This window comes from Chroicocephalus ridibundus, chromosome 1 (assembly GCF_963924245.1).
Source record: "Chroicocephalus ridibundus chromosome 1, bChrRid1.1, whole genome shotgun sequence".
Classification (NCBI taxonomy): Eukaryota; Metazoa; Chordata; class Aves; order Charadriiformes; family Laridae; genus Chroicocephalus; species Chroicocephalus ridibundus.
In genome coordinates, this window is record NC_086284.1 from 184,607,296 (window position 1) to 184,625,207 (window position 17,912).

The window sequence follows — 17,912 nt, forward strand, 5'->3', positions numbered from 1 at the left end:
TCTCAAGCCCAGAAGCAAAGAAGGAAGAAAGTAGAAACTCAAAAACTTAAGGATGCCACATTGCTGCAGTGAAATTGAAAATACGCATCTGCACATGGCAGTTTCAGTAAAACCGAATAGTTGGGCCACTGTTGGGCAATAGTTGGGCAATCTGCTGTTGGGAGGGGGCTGAGAGTGAGATGCAGCACCGATGAGGAGAGCTCGTGCATCCTACTAGTGTATTCACAGTTTGCTTCTGATGAGCCACGGAGGCCGGGGAGAAGGATTTCTGCTGACACAGCAATCTGTGAGGCTTCTCTGCAGCATCAGATGTTTTTTCTGGGGAAAACATCCTGCAATTTTTAAGCTATTTTTGTCATCAATCACCAAAACAGTCTATCCTTGAGTCCATGATACCGGACTGGTGATGGTCTCATGGAGCGTGCTTTAGGGGAAAGGAATCTTAGGGAGCAAAAGTAACAAATCCTATGAATTTATTCATTGTATTATGATTAGCAAAGACCTCGTCATGGCAGAGTCATCTCACACTCAGCCACTGCCTGTTTGAATTATGTGGGTGACATCCTTTTGTTTTATTTTGAATGTGTCCCTGGAACCACAAAGGGAGCTATCTTTCTTTTTCCTTGCCTCTAAGACATTGAAAAATGAACTGAAACATGGCAGCCTTTCATTTTCTCTTTTGTGTGACAGTTCTGAGAATTCTTTGGTTTTATTTCCAATGTGTTTGGGTTAGAAACTGAGGGAAATTTTTGTTACACATACCGTTTGTATTTTTGTGTAAAATTGTTTTTCAAATGTAGACATCTCCTATAGCATGGCTGTTCTCAGTTTTGATCACGTTTGGTTTACGTGGCGTTACTGAAGGCTGTAAGGATCACAGCAAGGGAGAGGTTCTGCAGAAAGAAAGGTAAATAGAAGAGGAAAATGTCTCGCAGAGAAAACCATTCAGTTTAATGGCTATAGTTTGTCTGTGGAGCTCTGCGTCACCTCTAGGAAAAGCAGACCTCATTTCAGAGCTCATTTGTTCTATTTAACACAGCCTGTTATGTTAGTGTAATAACAGTACAGTAATGGACGGAATTTTATTTCCTGGATGCACTTACTTGACATGGGTCGGGGTTGCAGGAGGCTAATAGTTATGTTTCAGAGCTTAGGTCAAATCCTGTCTAGTTCCAGTGTCTTCTCAGTGCTCTGTCATTTGCTTTGCAAATCCACAAAAAATACCCAGCATCACACGTTCTGAGCCCAGGTGATAACACACGCACTCAGACACTGAGCATATCTCATGGCCTTTCCTTGTTAGCTAGCTGTTTGCCTGCTTTGCTGATGAGATGCATCCATCCCAGCCCCCCGAGTTTCTTGGACAAGAAACGCTTCATTTTTTTATTTCCAGGTCTCTGTTGTTCCAGGGTGGCTTCTGTGTGTGGACCAGCAGCGCTGGCAGCAGAGTGCTTCCTACCTTGCTTGCGCTTATGCAGCCACTCGTCTGTCCTTGGGCTGACCGTTGTTAGTGGCCAACGCACACAACTGCAGGTCTAGTGTTATACTGCATAATTAGTTTGCAACTTAACATCACCTTCCAACTTTTTATTTGAGCTGCCGTGTGTTGTGAATGCTTTAATTGCTGAGATTTTTTTTCTGTACTTTGGTGATGCCCTCTGAACTCTTAGTCCCAAACTAGAACTGATACTTACCCTGACTTCCCTGTGAATTGTGCCTATTATGCGACTGCTAAAAGACAAAGTTATGATTTTTGTCCTTCCAAAGGTGAATACCACAAATAAGTAATGCACGAGAGTGTAACAGGCTTGCAGTACAGAGAAGGTGTGTTGTTTTTCTCATGATTGGAAAATCTGGCAATGGCAAGGAGCCCGTATTTTCTGCGTCTAAGCTGAAACCCTTCTTTTACTTTGCAGAACAGTCTCTTCTCTATTCAGTGCTGGCTTATTCCTCTTTGGTCTGCTGGGCTGTGGGCAGAGGTTTGTATCTTCACTCTGCCACCTACCCTGCGGGGCTGCTGTTCACAGGCAGATAGGTTGGTTTTCTCTCTTTCCCCCTGCTGCTACTGTTTTTCCTTAGGTATTTGCATTTTCTGCTGTGCATTTGCTGCCAGCCTCGCAGCGCAGCAAGGGAACCTGGCATCAGCAGAGTACAGGAGGCAACTGTATTAGATTGTACTTTGCTTAATGGTGCAAGTCCCACTGGGTTTTGAGCAGTGTTGGGTAGGTGAGGAAGAAAGATTTGATTTTAATGAGACATGACTTGGCACCAGCATCGTAACAGGTGCTGTAAGAGAATCCAGGAGTGAAAGAGTTAATTCCTATTCTGCTCACAGAGATAGCTGTGAAAGAGCATATGCTGAATGTGCATTCCAGTTTCATTTTTTTTGTTTTTATTTACAGTGACAAATAATGTATTTCCCTTTAGCTTTGAGTGCTTCATAAACCTGGAGCTGATGATGAATATGCAGTTTACACTCCAAAGGCACTGGAATCAGTGCAAGAAAGCAGAGCTTGGTGTGGTTCACAGCACACCGTGACCTCCGCTGTGGTTATTAATCAGTCAGGCTTTCAGGGGCACATCCACCATCCTAGATATAGCACATGCTTACTCCTCTCTCTTTTTCCCTGATAAATGTGATATCTGAACCTCTGGGAAACACACTGTAGATGTGTGATTTCTGTCAAAGGACGCTGAGTTCTGTTTGCACTGGATTCAGGTTTAAAAGGGTTTGGTACACTCCTCAGTGGGTTCTAAATTTGAGTCATAGTGTTTTGTTACTTACAGCCTGGTGTGGAAACTTACCAGTGCTTAACAAGGTCGCATCAATCTCCTGGAGAGCAAGAGTGGCAGTTTTGCAGGAAGTGGTGTGGTTACAAGTCTGGAAATCACGAGTGGAGCTGTGGGGTGTGTGGGGGGGTTGCCTTATCAGCATGTAGTGTTCTGTTAGAAAGCAATTTGCTCAGAGGAAAAGAATTGCTTTGAAGGAATGGGAAGAGATCTGGGACTTTGAACAGGCTACCTGTTAATTCTGTATTAGAGCAGTCTGCCTTTCACAGGGTTGTTGTTGCCCAAGATAGTGTTGTACACAAGCAGAGCAAAAGAGATGCTTTTAAATTCCTTTGGGCTTCTTACGAACAGAGTAGGAGACAAATGTGCAACCACACTGAAGCAATGCAGTTTTTTCTGCTCAGAAAGGCACTCTAGTTCCAGGCATTACAAAACAGCAATAATTTTGTTCAAGTGATTAAATTTGCAGCTTTACTAGTATAAGTGATTTGGAATAGGCATCATCATCCTATTGTCCTATCAGCAGAAACACGACCATTGTGCAGAGCTGTTTCTTAGCCAGCTCCCTAGGGCTCTTCTACAGAGAATGAAAAGTGAGAGAAGGTTTCATTATTATACCTCTTGCCATTCTCTGCACAACTGTAATCCTTAAGCACTAGAGCCTACGTTCCTGAACTTGTCTTTTTGGCAGGTGGAGGGGTATTTTGTCTTTGGAGGAGGTTACTGAGAAATAAGTCATGTGTTACTTTGTGCTTGAGCCACCACGGTGGCTTGCTGTCACCGTGAAAACATCACTGAGCAAGATGAGGGTAGCTGTGTGCAATTTCCCTTGGTGCAGTAAATCAAATCTTTTCATTACCCAAAGATAGACAGGAGAGAGAACAGTGAATCTGTCCGGCTTGAGTCTATGTTTCCAAACCACTCATGTCTTCCTAACAGGATTTCTCTGTGGCATAGTTCATATGTGTGCTGGAGGTATATTCACATCTCTTACCTCCTTATGACTTGTGGGCAGATTCAAAAAAAGATTTGTGATCCCAAAAGCTAAAAACTCCACTGCATGGTCAGAGAGGACCACACTGACCATGACTGGGCCCAGACACCCCAGTGGAACTGCTCTGTTCATCAAAACCTGCAGCATAGCTGCATGGCTTCCTCCTTCTTGTCAGCTTAGGAGTCTGCTGCTGTTATGAACACTGTTTTTGCCTTAAGAGAAACCTGATGAGTGGAGTCATTGAATTCTCTTAGTACTGACCAGGGTGGAGGAATGCTGGAGGACCAGGGCAGGAGGTTATACGCATGCTCTATATGACGTACCTCATTTAGAGCTAAGCAGAATTTAAGAATCAAGGGTTGTCGGCCAGCCACTTATAAAAACTTCCTGAATTCTTCTTAAATTAAGACAAAAAATGTTTTTTTTTCAAGAAGTCTTAAGATAAATACTTATTTTTGTGTGTTTTTGTTTCCAGGATGAATAAGAGATACTTACAGAAAGCAACAAAAGGAAAACTGCTAATAATAATATTTGTTGTAACGCTGTGGGGGAAATTAGCATCTGGGGCAAATCACCATAAAGGTAAGAAATTCCGTTCTGTTATACTGTGGTGTCTGGGCTTCTGTCAACAAATGCAGAAGTGTCCACTCTATGCAATCTTTTTTTCCTTGTGCGTATTTATTGGTCCACTAATCAGTACCAAAGGAAGAGAATATTCAATGGGTAGACTTTTGCTAATTTCTTGAGAATTTAAGTATTTCAGCCCATTTTCAGCCTTGTCTAATTTTAATATCTTGTTGATCCTTTTGTAACGATGGCACAGCTGAAAACATGGTAAAAGACAGTAAAGTAAAAAAATCAAATAATGAAATCTGCTTGTCTCATAAAAACAGATATACCAGATAGCACATATGTGTGCCACAAATGAATTCCTGGAAATAACCTTAGAAAGAAACAATTTTTAGTAACGTGTATACTGCTACTGTGTGCGGTTATCTGTCAAGGCTAACTTCGTGGGTACTGTGCGCTGAATGTGATTGTTGCGTCACCAGAAAAAGCCCATTGCTTTGCATTAGGCTGTTGCAAAAGGCTGTTGCATAGCTTTTCTATGCTTCATTCCTAACAGTGGACCAGGAACTCTAGTAACTTGTGACAATGTGAGATTTGTTTCTTCTTGGTCATTCCAGCCCTTAAAATCTATACACACAGGCAGAAGGTGTGATGGCTTATTGAAGCTTGTAAAAACCTCCCCCCCACCTTTTATTTATTTATTTTTTTGCTTTGTCTATTTGTTTCAGTAAACCCCTAATGCAAGGAAAAACCTGTCTGGATTCACATACTAATGTCTCCTTATAAGCTAATATAACTTGAATGCAATCTGCAGTTTAATATACTTTGAAGTCCACTTCTCATCTTCATAGAGTGTCTGTCGGCTGTTTGTCCACTTATTCAAGATCAGGATAAACTCTAAAAACTTGAGTAAAGGTGGGACATGAAAATTACTGACAGCTAAAGAGTTAAATAGGATTCCAGTAACACCAATCAGTTCATCTCTCTATGTTCGTGTACATTTTATAATGTTCCTTCTGATGACGGGATTTTATGATCAGTTATTTTATATATCCAGCTGCTAGATATTTTTCTGCTGTGTGAAGATACCTTTCTTCAAGATTCCTCACTGATTAAGGACTTCAGCATGCAGAGGCACTTTCTGCAAAGTCTTTTGTGAGTTGCAATTTGGCTGCGGACAAAACAGATTCTGATGTGGTCCTGCAGGCCACCAAAGATGGGCATCGTGCCAGACAGGAACCGTGCTGACATCCTTTGCTCAACCTTTGTTTCCCCTCTGAAACAGAATATGGATTTGTGCTGTGGCTTGCCATTTCAGGCGTCTGTTGAAAAAGAGCCAAGATAGCCTTGCCTGGATTCAGAATTCTTTTGTCTTTGATTATCTTTCTTTAAAAATCAAAAAAGCGCATCTTCAAATCATTTTGATGCCATCCACAAAGGCTGGTCAGGCTGTGTTCGCCTCAATCCAATTCAAACTTTGCCAAAGCATGCTTGCTACTTTTTTTGAAAAACTGATGAGTAAAACCTGTCACCAAGTATTTCATGGAAACAAATTATAATCCTAAAGACTATTTGGGGAATTAGTGCTTCATAATTGAGAATCAAATGATCTCCCACCAATTTTAGCTTTCTAGATATATTTATGCAAGGGAAGCCCCAGCAGAGCTATACCATTAATTATCTGGACAGTACTTGGCATTTGAGCCCCAGCCTTAGAGCAGAAATAACTTAAGAAATATTGAATTTGATGTCTTTAGATTAAAAAAATATGCACATGAGCCACGCTGCAAAATCAGGTTATTAGCTTTAGGGACTTCTTTACATTCCTGGAAGTTAACAAAAAGCTTTGGTTCTTCTTTAAGTTTTAACTTTTCACGCCTTTAGCAAAATATATGAAGAAATCGTGCAGGGAACAATGAGAAGAAGCATGACTTGAGTGTTTAATTTGGAAAAGAAGCTATTGTACATGTTCTTTTGGAATTCTTCTGGAAAGAAAAAAATATTCAGAAGGATTTTGGCTTGTGTATTGGGTAGACCTGCAAATCAGCTGCGCTCACTGTATATATTTGTGCTTTTAAAAAGCACAAATCGGAGTTACAAAGCTCAACTACCATAGACTTCCAGAGGAACTGGGAGTTAACGTCCCATTGCGTCAAAGAAAATCTTCCTCGTAGTCTAGTGGCAGAAATGGAGCTACGGTACATTCAAGGAGAGCTTGACACTGTTCACCTTTGCACAGAGTTTCCAAATACTAAGAAATATGCGAGTTTCTTCAGCGATAATTATCCCTAGTATCATTAATCTTAATTTATAGAAGTCCTTACTAACATATTGACAGGACAAACCCTAATGACTTTGAAGGAGCCCTTACAATTTCAAAGATCAATAATCTACATTTTAAAAAATCTTTACTATCCTATTGACTTAGGCATGTTATGTATCAGTTTCACCCACTCTCAAACCCGTCTCTTTTTCTGAAGGCTATTGTAAAAGAAAAGAAAAAGAACAAGAAGGAAAGATCATCAATGTGTGAAAAATTGTTTAATGAGCATTCTGCTCTGCAGACAGACTTCAGCAGGGATATAAACAGCTGACTCCGACAGGCCGTCTCTAGGCGTGTTGCGCTTATTTCAGGGATAAAGCACAGATGAGAAATCCCACGTCAGGAGCAAGAAAAAAAGAGGCTGAGGCAGGGCACAGGGAACCAGGCTGTGAGGTCCAGTTGAGCAACCAGCAGGATTACAAACTGGGATTTCAGATTACGTTTTTTCAGCGTCAGGTGTGTGGGTGCCAAGTCCATGCTTCTTTCTCTTGAGAAGACTGTTTTGAAGACATGTCTGCCCCCTTTATCTTGGCTGATTGTTAAAGCTTCATCAGTCTGGACAGAAAGTCCAAGAGGTAAAATAGATAAACACTCACAGTGTTTAAAACAAAATACAAAGATCACTATTTTGCTGCACACAGGATTATGAGTTCTGCGTAGTTCCCAGCACTGCATATACTTATATTCCATTTATCCCTTCTTCTGAAAAGAAACGGGAACTCTGCTTTTTCTTTTTCATTTTGCTGGGGACCCTGATACTGGTGTGACGTGTGCCTTACCCGAGTACACGCACCTGTGAAGCGCCCGCAGTGCCACATCCATTTGTGCGGCAGTAGCTATGTATGAGCAGACAAGTCAAGAGTGGCATATCAATCTCCAAAAGGATGTTGTCAAGGTTATGAGTCTAAAAACTGATATACCTTGAGGGTGGCTGAAAGAAATCCATAAGGGTATTTTATTATAAGACTGATCCTGATCCTCCTGCTCATTGCTAGCCCTTGGAAAACAAATAAACCTGTGCAAACATACAGCATTCACTGACAGATATGGCAGGCAGGCATCAGTTCAGCATCACTGCCTGTTTGCTATTTCTGTCACAGGGAACATGAATTGATTCGGTGACCATTGTATCACAGCCCGCGTTTCAGGTTTCAAGTGTTGGACTGGTCCTCTTGAGAAGGAAATACACTGATAGCCCCTGACAAGCACTCCTTTGTAGACAAGAGGCTACCACGAGACACAGTTTCTACCCTAAAACTAAAAACACTTTCAAAATACATATTTCTTTGAGCTTTTTGTGATTACTGAGGGTTTTTTTCACATTGATAACACAAGAAGGTCATCTAAATAAATTAAGGGTGCTTTTGAATCTAAGCATAGTTTAATATTCCTCAAAATACAAAAGAGCAAGTTTTATAATAAATTTTAAATCCCTGGAGAAAATGAAAAGCTACTTAAAAATATGGTTATTCATGAATGCATACTTGCTGGAAGGACGTTGTTATGGAACCAGAAAAGACTCCAGGTAGATAAATAAAGTAATTGAGTATTTTTGGACTTACTAGATGAAAAGGCATGATAATTTATTTTCATTTAAAAAATTTCACTCAGAAGCTGAACTTACTCATCTGATGCCTGTCATACAGTTAAACTAAATTCTTGATGGTTTGTGATGCAGAATTGCTGCTCCTCCTTGTCTGTGAATTTGCACTAAATTAGAAGTCTGAGGGAATGTCTCACTGTTCACAAGGACAAAATGAGTCTCGGTGTCTCCTTGCAGAGAAGTAGCTGCTCTGAAGCCCAGCTGAATGAAGGAGCCACTGAGCCTTTAAAGCTGCAAGTTAGGTCACCCTTCCTGGGTGACTCTGCCTTTCTCAGCTGCCTCGCTGGGGCAGAAACACTGGTGGCACCAGTGTTGTGATATAGGACATAGCCTGTGCCACGCATGTCCCTGGAGTTTGGGAATGGGTATGGCTATGAGAAGCAAGAAACCCAGCGGTAGCAGTGTCATGCTTTCAGGCGGTACTGATGTGTCTATGTTCATGGCTGGACTTTCATAAGTGGTCATCCTCTTCCATGCTCACCGGGTCTCTTTCCTTTTGTTTTGTGAAAACAGTACAAATAAAATGTGCAGGACAGCCCTGGAAAGCGTAAGGAGCTGTCTGAAGATTTTAAGTCTTTGTGGAACTGAGTTAGAAATGCCACTTAATTGCAATCACTGTCCCTGGGTATCTTATTTTCTTTGGGTAACTCATTATTTCTGTTTGCTCTGGAAGAGCTTTTAAGTAAGTCTCATGTCTAGATTTGTCATGTTTTCTATCAGGAAAAGGAACCACAAGGTGGCAAGCCCTGAACAGGACTCCATATAGTCTAACACACATTCTACACGTGTGTATCTTTAGGGGGAAGAAATCTGATAGTAATGAACAAATATGATCAAATGTGATGCCGTAGGCCAGTATGGGCAGCAGTACGCCTGGTTCTGGAGAGCGAGTGGAAGGACTCGTAGCCCTTGCAGACAGACGGGGTGGTGCGAGTTTGTTCTTCTGGCTTCGAGCATTCAGCGGGGCTCTCTTAGCCAGTGCAATAACGCTAACGCTGCGCTGAATCAGCATGTGACAGGCTCCTGGCTCTGCCTGACCCCTGGGCTGTGGAATTGATTTGTTCTGAGGAGAGATAATATAGCACTTTGTTAAAAGCTATGGTAATGGCCTGTGTGCGTCGCCTCAATGCCCTCATGCCTGTTTCACGCACATGGGGTGAAATTCGCTGGTGACTGAGGACAGCTGTTTAGACAACTTAATAGGTGATTTATGTCGTATTTGTTCTTCCTTTGTATCACTAGGGCAGTGCGAGGGACTTGGGGCATGCTGCTGAATCTTGTGCAATGCTTTCCAACCTCTTACTGTTGTGCATTGGGCCTTAGAGATACTGTTGATCCTCTGATCCTTGCAATAGAACTTTACAGTTCTCCACTAACTGATACTCATCTAGTCGCCTGTGTGTAACTCTATTGCTATGCATGTAACTCCGTGTTCAGATGTTAGTATATAAAAGTCCAGTACTAGCTTGCACACCCTGGACTCACAGGACAAAACTTTATTATCAGAAGTATTAAATATTATGGACGTGAGTAAATGTACCTTGACGTTTACTAAAGACAATGCCTAAGTGGAGATGCTTCTGAGCACTGATGGTTGGGTCTTCTCACTTGTCTTCCTGACTGGCTGTTTGCTGTATGTTTAAATCTGAAGCAGCAGAGCAGAAGACATTGTTTTTGTTGTGCTGACTGCTTCCTGTGGACTAAATTAAACTGCCTCGAGTGGAGAAAGCCTCTAGAGCACATGGGTGGTCAGGTAGAAAAGGAGACAAGACTGGCTTGCAGGAAGCCTACAGCAGGAGCAAAGACTGGGGGACAGCTGAGGACTGATGAAGAGACAAACCGCTAGCCTTTTGAGGTGATGGAAAGAGAGGGAGTTAAGGAGCTAGATGTGACTGTATTGAGGGGTTCTGGTTTGAGGGCAGACTTGGAAAGAGGAATCCATCCCACCAAGGGCACATTTGTTTATAAGCTCTTTTATTTCTGTTCGGCTTTGCTCAGCACCACTGTGTTTTCTCGGTTTTAAAATGTGTTTGTGTCTACTTTATAATAATGACTTTGAATTATTAGTCCTGCTGAAGTTTTAGGGTACCCTGTAAGAAAAGGTCTGCTACAGACCTCTGACTGTGTTTGGTATTATTGCATTTTGTATGAAAAATCATATTAAAAGTTCTCAAACATTACATCGACTGGAATATTGCAGAATATATGTAACTGGTTCTACTACTCAGAATCACACTGGAGGTTACAAGCATTCAGAAGGGCTGGTGAAGGACTGTATCTGTCCTTTACTCTGGTGTCTTGTTATTGCATTAAGACTGTGCAGGTTGCTGACAACAATGTTCAGAAGCTTGGGTAAATACCTACAACACATTGCTGCTAAATGATGCTGTCTAGTTTACTTTATTCAGGAAAATTAGGGGTTACCTATAATTTTGGTGGTTGAGATCTACATTTCTAGTGTTTAGAGTCTCGGTGTCTAGATAAGAATAGCCCTAACCAGTACATGTGAGACCTCTGAAGAATTCAAACCTTTGTCTTTCCGTAGAATTGCCTTCATTTTTAAGTTATAGTGTTTTAGTATGAATGTACCTTTGTCCTTTCTGTTGAGGACTTTACATTGTGTCGAAGACAGCATTCATAATGCAGAAATAGAGGGTGTTTGTATTAAATTTTAAAAGCAATAAGTACTCTTAGTGCAGAGGACACAAACCAGATAAAAGACATCCCTCTTTCCAGCTAAGTAACCACGAGATAGCCACGTGCTCCCGCTTGTTCTCCTTCTTTCCTGAAGCAGTCCTATTGGAGCTAATGGCATTCTTTGGGGACACGAGTTATGAGGTTTGAACCTCTTTGAGCTGAAGAGGGCACTGAATGCAGATCTCCCAGTTCCATGATACGAGCTTTAATATAAAGGGTAAGCAGCAGCAGTACTGTTTTTTCCTCAGTTTGCACTTTTTGGAAGTGCCTGTACCGTAACACTCGATGCGGGATCTGACCCTGTAGGTAAATTGCATGTGTTCAACATGCACCTTCTGGTTGTGTTGGCCTATCAAAGGATATGAGAGTTGTTCTGCATATCCCAGGTTCTTTACTGGAATTAGGTGGGAGAAAACTGCCAGATATGTAGATGAGGGAAGTTGCAAGCATGAAGAGAGGTGTGTGCGGATGCCTTGGGGGCTGCCAGGTGAAGCTGGAAGATGTCAGTGGGGTCTGTCAAAATATTGGATGGAGGCATCCACTTGTCTATTGTCGATATGTCAGTCCTGCTTCATCAAAGTCTTTTGTTGTATTTGCTAAATATCTCATACATGGATAATCTTATCTCTTGTGGAAGTTTGTCCCAGAGATAGATTCTCTGAAATGAGAACGCTTTGTGTGCAGCTTTCACTGACTTAATTCTTAATGTAATTAATGTTTAAATATAGAAACAAAGGAAGATGATAGTTATTTTAGCAGACATGGGGAAGAAAGATATTAGATGTTCTTATCTAGCTTGGGCATTAATTGAAAGTTTCAGTTATATCAGGATCAGAACCTGATCCCAAAATTGCCATTTGCTTGAAGATAAAATAGAAAAGTCAGTCAAACACTTTCATATTGGTATCTGTCACTGCAATCTAAAATGTTAATACAATATCTGTTGGAATTCAGTAGATAACATTCCTTGGCCTTCTGCCACGGTATAAAGGAAAATAGTTTTCTCTGATTGCCAAGATGCCGATAGTTCTGATGGTTCACTGGGACATGGGTGCAGAAATCGTGGCAATAGCAGGGTTACGCCCATTTCTGCTCTGTGCTGCCAGCTCCATCACAGCCAGCAAATGGCTGCCTTCCTTTCTTCCCCCATTCCCACCACTGCCTGGGCGATGCAACTTGGCTGTCCTTGAGGCAGCCATGGAGAGAGATGTTGGAGAGTTGCAATGAGATATCATGCATTTTCCTTTATACTGATCACTTAAAAATATTTCTGTTTATATATGGGAAATATCACAGTTTCTTGATGTTTTTCTAAGACAAGTAAAAGGGAAGTGCATAGCAGTTCTTTATTTTGGGCCTGATCTTGTAATCCCAGTTGCAAATTTTTATTAACTTTCCATGAGTGAGTACCCAGCATCTTTTCCTTCAATACGTTCAGATTTTGTGTTGCAGTGGAAAGGAGATGATTGCACAAAAGATTATATTAACGTAAAACTTACATAGTTGGCTTCTATAAATACAAAACTTCTAAACATTTTCAGTCCTTTCATTTAGTAGTGTTACCTTCCCTTGGATAGCTGGCCCACCAATCAACTAATTTATGTTTTGGAAGATGTTAGGACTGAAAAAACACTGATAATATGCTTAACCTGCTGTTACTTCTTTCTGTCATGAGTAAATGTTGACATTTCCCTAATACTGTAATCAGATCTACTTTTCCAGTTTTATATTCTTAATTTCAAATTAGTCCTGTTGATTTGTTATGTATGCTAAGTAATGCATTCTGCTAGATTCCTTTATCCTTATACCTAGGAAAACAGAGTGCTTACATTTGCATGCCATGGTATTGACTAAACCCATAAAAACAGTACAAAAGAAATTGTTAGCTCCCCTAGATAGTCGTTTTTATTCAATTAGTTTTAGTTTAATAGTACCACTCTCTTGGATCTGTTGATCAGAATTTTCCTTGTTGTTTCATTAACTTATTAAGTGCTCAATTAATGGAGTATGTAGTAGTATATTTTTGTTAGCATTTCCAGATTAAAAATATTCCTTTCTGGGCTTACAGTTATATTCTGAATGTTTCATTTGCCTAAATGTATATCATATTATAGATAATGTCTTAAACAAACTTTTCCCCAGTGTAGAAAAGGAAAGCAATGGATGGTAGATGCAGCTGTGATCAGGGGGGAACAGAAGGACTGTTAGTGACCTGGAGACTCCTGTCATACACCATGAAGCAGGATGCTATGCCACAGTGAGCTGATGGGATTGCTGCAGCAGTCTGTGCCCAGTCCCCAGATCCTTCTCCCTTTCTGGGAATATTTTTACTCATCGGCTACACTGTCTTTCAAGAGCATCCTTCCAGCACAGACAAGTAGTGTAGCAGTAGTAAATGGAAAAATGATTACAAAATTTTAATGGTAAATGAGTGAGTTTACACAAATAACACCTTTTGAGGAAATGCCATTCTCTGTCTATTTATATAACTACTTAATGCTGATAACAAGAGTCTACTGAGTTACTCCAAAAGTGTGAATCCTTACATGCAGTGCACGTAATGCACGTAATGCAATGCCATGCATTGTAGAAGAGCTGCGTCTGGGTCTTCTGGTGGCTTTGGAGCTCAGATGGTAGGATTATCTTGAGGTATATTGGAAGGTCATGACTAGTAAAAAGTTATGTCGAAGACCCTGAAAAGCTTTCTTTGGTGGAGAGGGTGGGGAAACCAAGCAGATTTTTCTCCACTTTTATCACAACTTTGATTTTTCCTGTCTTTTTCCTCAGAGAAACACTCTTAAAATTTCATTGATGTCTGGGACTATCATACAAGAATAGAATTGAAGCTTATAGTTTCCCTTACATTGTTTTCTCCAAATTCAACATGTTAAGATTCTGTCGTTTTTATAGGTCCAATATAATGCGTCAATATCATATTACAATTAGATTCTGATCCTTAACAGGATCCAGATATGTAAAATTACTGTAGTGGCAGGATTAGGGCCAATTCTACCTTCAAAGTCTAGATCCAGTTTCAGGTACAGAGGCCATATATCCCAGTGCTGGTTTTAGGGTTATCTGCACTGCCACTCAGGCTTCCTAATATACATTTCATAGATCCAATATGCATTCCATACATGCAGTGATGACTGCCCCATATGTTTGCTGGTATCTACTGCACATTCCCGTTATCTGATTCAGGTGGTTTCACATATTCAGGTTGGGAGGTTTGTGCCTGGAAAATCGCATCCCATGTGGAGATTATTTCGGTAGCATTCAGGGGATATGTTAATCTAACTTTCATCTGCATTAATTTTCTGCTGATGATGCCTAAAGACTATGCCCTTCTCTCTTGACACTCTTCATTGAATTTACTCTATAGCGGTGCTAAGTGATTGCTTGTACAATGTCATATTTTAGAACAGCTGTTCTTTAGTCATACAAGTGCCAAGGAAATGTTCAGGAACAGTCAGCTATTCTGGGGAATAGCAGGAGAAAAATCCTTTATGTGTTTTGGGTTACAATTTATAAAGTTTCCTTCTGAACAAAAATTTTTAGTTGCGTTCTTTGGTGGGCTGAGGGGGACTTACCATTTTGAGGCTCACGGGGACGGTCTTACCCTGTAGTACAGATTTAGAGTTATGGAATCATAGAATTATTTAGGTTAGAAAAGACCTTTAAGATCATCGAGTCCAACTTTAAAGGACTCGATGCAAATTTATAAAAGGGTCTCACCTTTTCAGAAGGTAAGGGAATTGATCTGAGTCTAAGCTGCACAAACCAATGGCTCCAAAGCAGCAAAGCCTGTGTCTGTATGCGTGCCTACGTGTGCACAGCTGCACACAGAGGTCCGACGCTTGGATGAAAGAGAAAAATGCAAGGTCATCACTGATGAAATAGCTTACATGGACCATTTCAGTGTTTTAAAAATGATTATTATTTATTTATGGGACCTTCACAAAAAACTAGGTGCTTTTCAAACCTGACAAAAAACTCAGGGAATTTTCCACAATATCCAGTTTTAGGTGTCTCAGGTGCTCTGAAATACCCTTCAGAGCTCATTCCTTTCACAAAGTGAGAGTTGAAACTTTCAGTGTAGGTGTGAATACTTCCCTGAATTATTATACCAAAGAGTTTGCAACCTATTGGAAACCTTCTGGAACTTTTGGAAGTTAGCATCAGGACTTAGTTTGGATATTGCTCTTTTATCTGCCTAATAATTCTTCTCCTGTATCAGGGTCACAATGTCTGAATAAAATTGTAAAGGTCTTATTTTATTTCTACTGTTCAAAGGGAGTCTCATGTTGCGGTTCAGAAGCCAGTGAAATTTGGTCTGTGACAGATTCATTTATATCTGCATATCATTCTGCAAATGTCATTCTGTTGTGTTAAAAAAGATTTGGTTGTAAAACCTGTGTTTGGCATTTGCTCCATTTCTCCTTGTTGAGCCGAAATACACAGAAAGTCAGGAAGAATTCTTGCAATTTGTAGAGGGGCGATACCAAAATTTTGACCTCCCCATTAAAGTGTGAAAGTACCATTTAACCATGACCAAGAAAAACCCACTTCTCCACATAGATGCGAGCAAAACCATGGTGTACTTCCTGGAGAATGGAGGCTGGCTTGCGGGTTTAGATGACAGAAAGCATGAAAATCATAAAAGAGCAGTCTGCTTTGTGCGGCGCTCTTTTGCCAGGCTGAGCAAGAATTCTGCCTGCGGTGATGAGGAGGCAGAGGCAGGAGCTGCCAAGTCTGGCTTGTTCTTTTTTTTCCCCATAGATTTGTATAACTCTTGTAGTGAAATTGTTCTCAAGTAAACGCAGTAGACTTAGAATTCTTTTTGCAAAATACTTCTGGGCTGCAATATCAAGTGTCCTTGAATGACTGAAGTATAAAGCTGAATGCGTGGGTTATTCTGGGTGAATGCAGAACTGCGGAAAGGATATGCCTGAGAAAAGTGTTCTGTTAAGACCAAGACAAAGCTTGGGTGCATTATGCCATTGTATTTTTAGGTGCAAGTTATTAGAATTGTTTCAGCTGAGTCTGTGCTCCAGGACCGTGTGCGAGAGGAGAGCCAGGGCTCGTAGGAGACTGACTGAGTTTCTGGGAAGGTCAGAATTGTTCTGGATCCAGAATTTGAACCCAAGACTATGTATGTGTTTGATGAGAGGGGAGCAAGGGTGAAGCAGTTATGCCTGTAATTCAATCTCAGTGAAAAGAACGATTCATAGAAAAGACTGAAATCATCATTAGATTCCTTCAGTGAGCTGGAAGACTAAGGAAAACCAAAGTTAAGTTTTAAAAAGATGTCTGCAGAAAGTATTGTACCTATGAACATCAAAGTGAAAAGATTTTTTAAGTATAATACTTATTTAAAACTTTGCTCAGTTTTGCCATGTTATGTAAATTTACTTCTGAGAAAAAAAAAAAAAGGTTACTAGTGCTAAACTTTCATCTAAGATGCATTGGCATGTGTCAGATTAACTGTGGAAATTTTGTGAAATGGAACCCAGAAGGTGTGCTAACTGCTAGACACCACAGAGTGGAAAGTAAATATATTTCCAGTGAGTGAATATTGAGAAAATAAGCATCTGGAAGAAATGGGAATTTTGGATTCTTAATTGCATCATTCACCCCAGAACATCTGCCAGAGATACTAAGAGCAAATATAACTGTATCGGAGAGAAGATACAAGTTTAAATAAGGAAGGAGGAAGAGTAATATTGTGCCATCTTGTTACACTGCTGCATGCTGTGCATATGAAGGCTGTGTAAATCTCTCTTCTTCGAGTTTTGGTTCAAAAACACCTTAGGAAAATAAAAATACTGTCTCCATGCCTATGTTTACCTTTTCAGAGCATGGGAAAATCAAGAAAATCTCATTTATGGTAAGTAAATAATCCATATTTTTGCATATTTTGTCCCTCATCATACCAATACATGGTATACTAGAAAGCTGGGTTGCAGAAGACAAAGGGCATCCTGCAGAGGTTATGCCCTGGAAACATCTGAGAAAACAATTAACCTTTCATCCTACTTGTGCCACTCCTCTTCATAATATAATTTAGATGAGCACAAAAGCTTCTCCACTCTTTGCTGTCACACCAGCGCTGGAAACTGCTCTTTGGGGACTGCAGGAATGAAGTGCAGTCAGGCCCCCCCACCTAATGTTAGAGAAAAAGATGGGATGGGATGTAAACAGCTAAAACATGGGCAATTAGGAGGATCCCCATTATGCCAGTGCAAGGACAGTGCTCACCAGTCTTATCTCATGCCTTTCTCGACTTTTCAGTTTTCGCCCCGCATCATTAGATGTGCTTTCTGCTAAGCGATCTAAGGACAGTACATATTTCCCAGCCTCCCTCTGCCACAACATCACAGTCATTGCATTTTCCCGGGTTTACTCTGAAAACCAGCTCATGTAGAGGAAAACGTCAGAAGAAAAGAGCTTAGCTACCAGAGGAGGGTTAGGCATATTGTACTTCTGGCATAGGCATACTGTACACAAATCTGAAGTAAAGCCATATGTTAGAGAAACAGAAACAGTTTTTAAACTGGCGTAATTTTAAATTTTCTTTAAAAAAAAATAAATACCAGAAGGACCACTGCATATTATTGCCTGTAAAAATGCGTATTAGAACAGCTGTTCTTTAGTTATAGAAGTACCCAAAAGAATGTTCAGAATCAATCAGCTATTTTTGGAAACAGCAAAACACAAAAATCTTGTAATTATTTTGGACTAAGACCTCCATTAATAGATTATCATCTTTTTATGTTCATGCTACAGGCATTTAAAACTTCAGGGTTTTGCTGAAAATCAGAGCAAAACTAAATTTGAGCGGTCTGAATGGCACATGGTATTGTACTCTTTTTTTTTTGGAATTCATGTGGTTTATTTCATCACAGGCAATATTTTACTCTCATTCTTTTTTCATC

At 40.4% G+C, this 17,912-nt stretch overlaps 1 protein-coding gene across 5 annotated transcripts in view; it reads left to right on the forward strand.

The window, feature by feature from the left end:
* TAFA2 (TAFA chemokine like family member 2) overlaps positions 1-17,912 on the forward strand; it is a 195,572-nt gene that overhangs the window by 136,427 nt on the left and 41,233 nt on the right. For all 5 annotated transcript variants that reach the window (XR_010069510.1, XR_010069512.1, XR_010069511.1 and 2 more), the window contains exon 2: positions 4,260-4,366. Coding sequence is in view for 1 of the 5 variants with exons in the window: in XM_063323072.1 (XP_063179142.1) it covers positions 4,261-4,366 (106 nt within the window). In the remaining 4 variants the exon portion in view is untranslated. The remainder of the gene's footprint in view (positions 1-4,259; positions 4,367-17,912) is intronic.